At 38.1% G+C, this 10,062-nt stretch overlaps 1 protein-coding gene across 2 annotated transcripts in view; it reads right to left on the bottom strand.

Annotated features, from left to right (window-relative positions):
- Nucleotides 1–3,615: 3,615 nt before the first annotated feature.
- PDLIM7 (PDZ and LIM domain 7) overlaps nt 3,616–10,062 on the bottom strand; it is a 173,420-nt gene continuing 166,973 nt past the window's right edge. For both annotated transcript variants that reach the window (XM_040405480.1, XM_040405472.1), the window contains exon 11: nt 3,616–5,059. In XM_040405480.1, the coding sequence (XP_040261414.1) occupies nt 4,973–5,059 (87 nt within the window). In that variant the 3' untranslated portion in view covers nt 3,616–4,972. The remainder of the gene's footprint in view (nt 5,060–10,062) is intronic.

Raw genomic sequence — 10,062 nt, 5'->3', positions numbered from 1 at the left:
CAAAAAAAAAAAACTATAGCTCTTAGAACATGGAGACACTAAAACATCATTTTTTTGGTTTCAAAAATGCTATTATTGTGTTAAAGTGAAACAAATAAAAAAAAGTATACATATTAGGTATTGCCGCGTCCGTAAAAACCAGCTCTATGAAAATATCACATGACCTAACCCCTCGGGTGAACACCGTAAAAAATAAATAAAAAAAACTGTGTCAAAACAAGCAATTTTTGTCACCTTGCATCACAAAAGGTGCAACACCAAGTGATCAAAAACGCTTATGTCCCACAAAATAGTACCAATAAAACCGTCACCTCATCCCGCAAAAAATGAGCCCCTACATAAGAAAATCTCTAAAAAAATAAAAAAACTATAGCTCTTAGAACATGGAGACACTAAAACATCATTTTTTTGGTTTCAAAAATGCTATTATTGTGTTAAAGTGAAACAAATAAAAAAAAGTATACATATTAGGTATTGCCGCGTCCGTAAAAACCAGCTCTATGAAAATATCACATGACCTAACCCCTCGGGTGAACACCGTAAAAAAAAAATAAAAAAAACTGTGTCAAAACAAGCAATTTTTGTCACCTTGCATCACAAAAGGTGCAACACCAAGTGATCAAAAACGCGTATGTCCCACAAAATGGTACCAATAAAACCGTCACCTCATCCCGCAAAAAATGAGCCCCTACATAAGAAAATCTCTCAAAAAAAAAAAAAACTATAGCTCTTAGAACATGGAGACACTAAAACATCATTTTTTTGGTTTCAAAAATGCTATTATTGTGTTAAAGTGAAACAAATAAAAAAAAGTATACATATTAGGTATTGCCGCGTCCGTAAAAACCAGCTCTATGAAAATATCACATGACCTAACCCCTCGGGTGAACACCGTAAAAAAAAAATAAAAAAAACTGTGTCAAAACAAGCAATTTTTGTCACCTTGCATCACAAAAGGTGCAACACCAAGTGATCAAAAACGCGTTTGTCCCACAAAATAGTACCAATAAAACCGTCACCTCATCCCGCAAAAAATGAGCCCCTACATAAGAAAATCTCTCAAAAAATAAAAAAACTATAGCTCTCAGAACATGGACACATTAAAACATAATTTTTTGGTTTCAAAAATGATATTATTGTGTAAAACTTTAATAAATGAGAAAAAGTATACATATTAGGTATCGCCAAGTCCGTAACAATCTGCTCTATAAAAATGTCACTTGACTGAACCCCTCAGGTGAACGCTGTAAAAATAAATAAATAGAAACTGTGCTAAAACAACCAATTTTTTGGTCACCTTGCCCCATAAAGTGTTATAATGAATGATCAAAAAATCATATGTACCCAAAAATAGTACTAATAAAACTGGCACCTTATCCCCTAGTTTCCAAAATGGGGTCACTTCTTGGGAGTTTCTACTGTAAGGGTGCATCAGGGGGCTTCAAATGGGACATGGCATCTAAAAACCATGTGGAGTTCCTTTTCTTCTGTGCCCTGCCGTGTGCCCATACAGCAGTTTACGACCACATGTGGGGTGTTTCTGTAAACCGCAGAATCTGGGTAATAAATATTGAGTTTTGTTTGGCTGTTAACCATCGATGTGTTAAAGAAAAAAATTGATTAAAATGGAAAATCTGCCAAAAAAGTGAAATTTAAAAATTTGATCTCCATTTTCCTTTAATTCTTGTGGAACGCCTAAAGGGTTAACAAAGTTTGTAAAATCGGTTTTGAATACCTTGAGGGGTGTAGTTTCTACAATGGGGTCATTTATGGGGGTATCCACTATGTAGGCCCCACAAAGTGACTTCAGACCTAAACTGGTCCTTATAAAGTGGGTTTTGGCAATTTTCTTAAAAATTTGAAGAATTGCTTCTAAACTTCTAAGCCTTCTAACGTCCTAAAAAAATAAAATGACATTTCCAAAATGATGCCAACATAAAGTAGACATATGGGGAATGTTAAATAATAAATATTTTATGAGGTATCACTTTCTGTTTTAAAAGCAGAGAAATTGAAATTTAGAAAATTGCGAATTTTTCAAATTTTCGGGTAAATTTGTGATTTTTTCATAAATAAAGGTGAAATATTTTGACTCAAATTTATGACTATCATGAAGTACAATGTGTCACGAGAAAACAATCTCTGAATGACTTGGATAAATAAAGGTGTTCCAAAGTTATTACCACATAAAGTGAGATATGTCAGTTTTGCAAAATTTGGCCTGGTCAGCAAGGGGGCAAATGGCCCGGATGGGAAGTGGTTAAATAGGACCTTTCACTATACACCCTGACAAATCAGTGATGACAGTGTCATACTATATCCTAACATTCTTACCTTCAGGAATCATTTGATATTTTTGTGGATTTAGTAATAAACCAAGTCCCTTGGCAGAAATCCGGTTTATGAATCCGATGCATGCTCAGTGCCTAAAGCCCACCTGTAAAAGACATTTTGTGGGTCCACTGTACAGCTACATGGAAATATTACCTGATCACCATTTGCAAATTTCCGGCCACTTTATTCCCTAAACACTTCAATGGGAAGGCAGCTGAATTTGCATGCTGGCATGTCTCCACTGAAGTATATGGACAAATTGGTGGGTGGGAACTTGTGTACTCCCATAACCATTCACTCAACAGGTGAAGATCCTAGAGATGTCATTCTCAGCATACCCTGTAAAAGGGGAGATCAGATGTGTCAACCACTGTGTTACCAAAAACCAAGCAGCACCCTCACGCAGTTTTACCACAAATCTGTACAGTTTTTAAATTGATTCTTAGCGGCAGTACTGCATTGCATGTAAAACCATGTCAGCGCAATTTTCAGACATATTGCAGATGCACTGTAGCTGATCCATGCGACTTTCCGGCAGGTGGAACCCAGGAAGGAAGGATTCTGGGCAGCGACTTTCCGGCAGGTAGAACCCAGGAAGGAAGGATTCTGGGCAGCCTGGGTATTCAGTTTATTTTATAGATATATAGTGGCTGAGATGCTTTATGCCATGTAGCTGATTGTAGTACAGAAAGTGTACTGTGCCATGTACCATTCATGTGTGGAGTTTGGGGCCCACTACTGTCTCAGGGGCCCACCAGGGAATTCACACATTCTCTGTGTGTCTGTCCAAGGCTGTGTATGATGCACTTGGTAACAGAGCGGTGCATTGCTTGTATGGGGTACTAGCATTAATAAACCTCTCCAACTATCGTCTGCCAAAGAATCATTAACATCTAAAAATATAAGAGCAAAGAGTAAGGTAATAGCTCATCAACAGCAAAGTATTTATTAATGCGTGTTACAAATAAAGCAAAGTGACAAACAGTGAGACCTTGAAGATGAAACAACATTCTTCACAGCGCATCAGTCTGATGAAAGCCTCCATTGATATTATGGAAGGCCAAGTCAATGACTGCAGTGTATACTGCTAAGCAGTCATCACTGGAAAAGTATTCACTACTTTGCTATCATGTATGGAATGATATTTCTTTTCTTTTTTTTTTTCACCAGATAAAATAGAATGAAAAATCTACAAATCCAAGACATTTAAAGCAAATATTGTCTATTTAAATAAAACAAGGGCAAAGTTATTCTATTTTATGTATTTTTTGCCAAAAAGAGCTTGAACTAAAAGTACATGAAATCAGTATAAAGCAAGAAATCTTTGACTATCAGCGATCTGCCAATTCTGATATTTAGAACACTTATCATAACCTATGGAGGCTTGACCGCTCACATGAGGATTCACCATATTAGATTATTTCAGCCTGGTCTCTATTATCCAAATCAGCATATAGGATAGCTAAAATAGGGGCATTAAGAACATCTACATTATTATAAGTCCTATAAAAGTCATACTTGCAGTTGTAATGTTTCACCCCCATTAGTAATGCATTTTTAGAATATGGCTGAATCCTGTGCACAGTGCATCTGAACTAATAGAGTCTGTTAGGAGATATGCAAAGTCTCTATTAATGTTATATAATGATTTGTAGAGAATGCTCATTCTATTCATATTTAACGAATGTGTTAATTCTAGCTACAATTCTGCCTGAAGTTCTAAAACTGTAACAGAAATCCTCTCTATATAATGTACATCACATTATACTTCTATACACAATAAGGTAAAGTGTTGTAAACGGTGTCCCATGTAAACTTTCCCTCTGCAATGTCCCCCTCATCATCATATTGCTTAGCCCATCATTTGTAAACTAACTGGATATCTCTTGTAAACTTTTCTACCATTGGCCATGTGCTCCCTTCCTCTTGCCTCTATTACCTGCCTCTCATGCTTTACATTACAGAATATGTCTAAGCTCAAGAGCCTTAAACTTCTTTCTTCAAAATACTGAATTATGAAAGGAATACAGTGTAACTCATAAGGGATGCATATTTTTCCAAGTGACTGAAGTGTCCAATTTATAAGCGCACCCCAGTGTAGTACACAAGAGAAAATGATTCCTAGAGGCGCCCATCCTACAGCTTTACAGGAATATGTGCATGTCCAGACTCACACAGAGCCCAAACCATCAGGACTCATAGGTTGTGTAGACCTTGACCCACCGGAGGGTGTGCCAGTCTAACACTGGTAAAAGCACTTTTTCTTGATTCAAAGGCATATTTAATGACTTATAAACATTTTTTTTCAGCAAAGATTCCCTATATATTTTTTTCTGTGTTTGACCACTGCCAATCCTAAACATAACAGATCAGACATATAAAACACATGGCTAATGTCTCACATATTGGATGGCCAATTAGCACCTAACATTATAAAACAGTAAGACTTTAGTAGGAAGCTGAAATGTAACTGCACGATTATATATTTCTTTCCGGCATTTTCTTCACTTGTAGTGCTGGAGACAAAGCTGATGTATATATATAGTGGCTCCTTTGTATCCTTACTGCATGCAGGCAGCTGTAGTGTGTATGAGGTGTGCATGTCTGTGAGACTGTGAATGTGCACGTGGGCCATTGATCACACGTTGGAGAAGGCATGGGTCTTGCAAAGAGGTTTGTCTTTCTTGGAATAGAATGTCTTGCCTTCCAAATTAGTCTGACATATCTAAATGGGAAAAGAAAAAGAGAATAGTGTTTAGAGCTATATCACAGTGTTATATAATATAGAATGATACAAATATTAGATACAGAAATATATGTGTCATGTGACTGATTTGACAGGGGGTGGAGGCTTCCACTGCCCCCTCCTTCTGTCATAGATTTATAGTAATAGCTATAGTTATAGCTGCAATTCTAATTACCCATAGATACTAAAGAGAAAGAGGAGCATTTATCAACGCATTTACGCCACATTTGCACCATAATTTGGAACTTTTTGAGTTGGTTGGGGTGGGGCTAAGCTGAGGTACCAGGCCTATCACGGCCCAACAGATTTACTATAAATTATACCAGAAAGTGGCATAAATTATAGCTCAATTTAAGTTTCTGTCTCATGGATTGCCAGAGATGCAGATAGTTTATTAAGAAGCATCTGCTTCTTAATAAATTAGGCGCATCTTACTCCAGCACACAGGCATCAAGAATGGCATATGGGAATGCCAGTCGTGATAAATCTCTACCAATGTCTCATGAGAAAATGGCCTATTGTTTAAATAAAGTTTTTATGTTAAATATTTGAAAGAATTTTTGGCGATGTCATTTTTAATTGTCCACGTAACTGTATTTAAAAAAAATCCTATAATCCTGCAGTTCTCACCCTCAAAGCGCCACATTTTGGTCTGTACAGATCACTTTTCATCATTATCATCATATGTAGAATTATGACAGATAACAACTCTATATATAGATAACACAAGATACACCATTCACAATAGGTGACTGTCAAAGCTGATCTACTCCCTCCTGTACTCAGAGACAATAATAATGAATTTGGCTTAAGTGTAATGTGGTTTAGCCACTGTCATTAAAAAGTACACCAGGGGGTTGCCAGCAAGGAGTTAAGACTTTTTTTTGCAACTTTTCCATAAGTCGCACATGGGCCAGGAAAAAGATGTAATCACAATAGTTGCTCTAAAACGAAGACCAATTTCAATAGTGGCGAGATCTGGCGTTGGTGGGTAAATGTTGCCGGATTTTGTGCAAATAAAGACATGCACCAAAACATGAGAATTTGCAGCCAAAAAAGAAACATACTATGAATGATAAATGGCCCCCACTTTCTCTAAAATTGAAAACTTCACACACCACTCATTTCTGTCCCTGTCACGTGGTCCCAGAGGTTTGGAGATTCTCCTATAAACTGTGATATGTTGACACAGCCTTAGGTGGCAGTGTGTTTCCTCCTCCCTGTTTATCAGTTTCTCTGCTGTTAGTAGGGAGAACCCTGCTATGAGCTGATTTCTTGAGTCATGTCTGAGTGCTGGGGATATATTTTCTAACAACTAAAGTTTGTTAATGGGGTTGTTAAGCAGAATGTAACTACCTGAGATTTACCAGGTCCTTTTCTCAAGGCACAACTGTGATTGATTAGGTCAGAAATGGGCAAGGAGCCTTGCCAGCCCTTTGATTGGAATATACCTTCAATCTACAGCTTTCTCTACCTCTTAGGCTGGGTTCACACTTGAGCGTTTTACAGCGCGTTCAAACGCGCTGTAAAACGCTCAACACATGAAAACCAATGCTTCCCTATGGCCCTGGTTCTCACTTGAGCGTTTTACAGCGCGTTTGAACGCGCTGAAAAACGCCCTACGCTCGAACAAGTTCTTGAGCTTCTTTGGGGCGTTTTGACGCGCGTTTGTGGCCATAGGACACTGCAGTCAATCACACAAACGCGCGTCAAACACGCGTTTACTATTGCAAAAAACGTGCATAAAAACGCGCGACAAAAACACGCATATAAAATGCGCTCAAGTGTGAACCCAGCCTTAGGCTAATTTAAGACGAGCGTGATCACTGCTCAGTGTGGGAATGTGATTTCCCATTCTGAACACTGCTCCTTTTACAGGACAGCATGGCATTATAATGATTTGTGTCTCTGCCTGACCTTGCATGTACTGATCTATACTGATGGTGTTATTAAAGTACAGTGTAGTGGTACAGTAGTAGAGTGGACACACTTGTCTGAAATTAGCCATACTGTCTCATTAACCATATTTTTTTTATAAATACAGATGTAGCAAGAGTTAAAGTATATGCTGGAGTGTTATTTTTATCTATTATTTATTTTATGCACTTATATAGCACTACTATATTCCGCAGCGCTTTACAAACATTAGCATCCAACTGTCCCCAATGGGGCTCACAATCTAAGGTCCCTATTAGGAGTATATAGAAGGATTGCGCTGCAGGAGAGAAATCTTATTTGTGTGAATAAATGTTCCTTTTATCAGTCTTCAACTAGTGTGAACACAGGCCAACCTCACAATCCGACACTGGTATGGAGACCTGTGGTGTAATAAAAAGCGCACTATGGTGTAGCAAATTCCAAGCACTTAACGCACCATGTGAATAGATTATACTCACAGGATTTCCAGTGGGTAAATGCGTGTAGAAAACTGGATGGTATCTTCAATTGGATTCTGCTGAAAGAAGAGAACTATAGCGTAGTATGTAGTGACACTTAATGCGCCTGCAACAAAATTCTACTCACAGAACTTCACTGGTAAAGTGCATGGAAAAATTCTCAGCGGAGTCTTCACAGACAGCTGGGCAAATGGAACAGGCACGAATCAGGACACTTAGACATGAGAAATCCTAAAAACAGTCCAGCAGATGAAACGCTTCTACACCTAGATGGCAATGAACCACAGCTTCCAAAAAGGACTAGCAGGTAGGATGGATACGCACCAAAGGGTCAGATAAAAAATTATTTAATAAAAGCCAAAAATTACAGCTTTAAAACATATATTAAAAATCTCTGTAATGCCCGACCCGGGTTTCGCCGTGATGCTTCGTCTGGGGCGTTGATGAGTAATTCAATTACTCATCAACGCCCCAGACGAAGCATCACGGCGAAACCCGGGTCGGGCATTACAGAGATTTTTAATATATGTTTTAAAGCTGTAATTTTTGGCTTTTATTAAATAATTTTTTATCTGACCCTTTGGTGCGTATCCATCCTACCTGCTAGTCCTTTTTGGAAGCTGTGGTTCATTGCCATCTAGGTGTAGAAGCGTTTCATCTGCTGGACTGTTTTTAGGATTTCTCATGTCTAAGTGTCCTGATTCGTGCCTGTTCCATTTGCCCAGCTGTCTGTGAAGACTCCGCAGAGAATTTTTCCATGCACTTTACCAGTGAAGTTCTGTGAGTAGAATTTTGTTGCAGGCGCATTAAGTGTCACTACATACTACGCTATAGTTCTCTTCTTTCAGCAGAATCCAATTGAAGATACCATCCAGTTTTCTACACGCATTTACCCACTGGAAATCCTGTGAGTATAATCTATTCACATGGTGCGTTAAGTGCTTGGAATTTGCTACACCATAGTGCGCTTTTTATTACACCACAGGTCTCCATACCAGTGTCGGATTGTGAGGTTGGCCTGTGTTCACACTAGTTGAAGACTGATAAAAGGAACATTTATTCACACAAATAAGATTTCTCTCCTGCAGCGCAATCCTTCTATATACCCCTTTACAACGGACTTTTCCCACATTGTCTTTGGATTTGCAGCGCTAGAGAGGACGAGTATTTTCTACAGAGACTTCATTTTATTTTATTTTTTAAGGTCCCTATTAGTATGTCTTTGGAGTGTGGGAGGAAAGCGGAGTACCCAGAGGAAACCCACACAAACACGGGGCGAACATACAAACTCCACGCAGATGTTGTCCTTGGTCGGATTCAAACCTAGGACCCCAGCGCTGCAAGGCACCAGTGCTAACCACTGAGCCACGTGTTAACACACAAGCCTATCGCGCTGGCTTAGTTCAACCATGTGCAAAGCTTATTACACTGTCTGGTTAACCAAGTTACACTGTCAGGTTAATAGGTTAACCCACTGATGTTTGCGCTAACTAGATCTGTATATTTAGTTGAAGAAACTCTTTAAAGGGAACCTGTCACAAGGAACATGGTGTCTGAGCTGCAGGAATCATGTTATAGAGCAGCTGAGAAGACTGATATACAGTGAGGAACAGAAGTATTTGAACACCCTGCGATTTTGCAAGTTCTCCCACTTAGAAATCATGGAGGAGTCTGAAATTTACATTGTAGGTGCACTCCTACTATGAGAGACAGAATAAAAAAATTAAAAAAATAAGGAAATCACATTGTATGATTTTTAACCACCTCAGCCCCCTTAGCTTAAACACCCTTAATGACCAGACCACTTTTTACAATTCTGCACTACACTACTTTCACGGTTTATTGCACGGTCATGCAACTTACCACCCAAATGAATTTTACCTCCTTTTCTTCTCACTAATAGAGCTTTCATTTGGTGGTATTTCATTGATGCTGAAATTTTTACTTTTTTTGTTATTAATCGAAATTTACCAAAATTTTTGCTAAAAAATGAAATTTTTCACTTTCAGTTATAATTTTAAAAAAAAATAAAAATACATTTCTACATACATTTTTCTCTAAATGTATTGTTCTATATGTCTTTGATAAAAAAAAATTATTGGGTAAAAAAAAAATGGTTTGGGTAAAAGTTATAGCGTTTACAAACTATGGTACAAAAATGTGAATTTCCGCTTTTTGAAGCAGCTCTGACTTTCTGAGCACCTGTCATGTTTCCTGAGGTTCTACAATGCCCAGACAGTAAAAACACCCCACAAATGACCCCATTTCGGAAAGTAGACACCTTAAGGTATTCGCTGATGGGCATAGTGAGTTCATAGAACTTCTTATTTTTTGTCACAAGTTAGCGGAAAATGATGTTTTTTTTATTTTCCTTACAAAGTCTCATATTCCACTAACTTGTGACAAAAAATAAAAACTTCCATGAACTCACTATGCCCATCACGAAATACCTTAGGGTGTCTTCTTTCCAAAATGGGGTAACTTGTGGGGTAGTTATACTGCCCTGGCATTTTAGGGGCCCTAATGCGTGAGAAGTAGTTTGAAATCAAAATGTGTAAAAAATGCCCTGTGAAATCCTAAAGGTGC

The sequence above is a fragment of the Bufo bufo genome, chromosome 1 (genome assembly GCF_905171765.1).
Source record: "Bufo bufo chromosome 1, aBufBuf1.1, whole genome shotgun sequence".
NCBI classification, from domain to species: Eukaryota; Metazoa; Chordata; class Amphibia; order Anura; family Bufonidae; genus Bufo; species Bufo bufo.
Note: the sequence above shows the minus strand (reverse complement) of the source record. Positions and strands in the feature narration are given on the sequence as shown.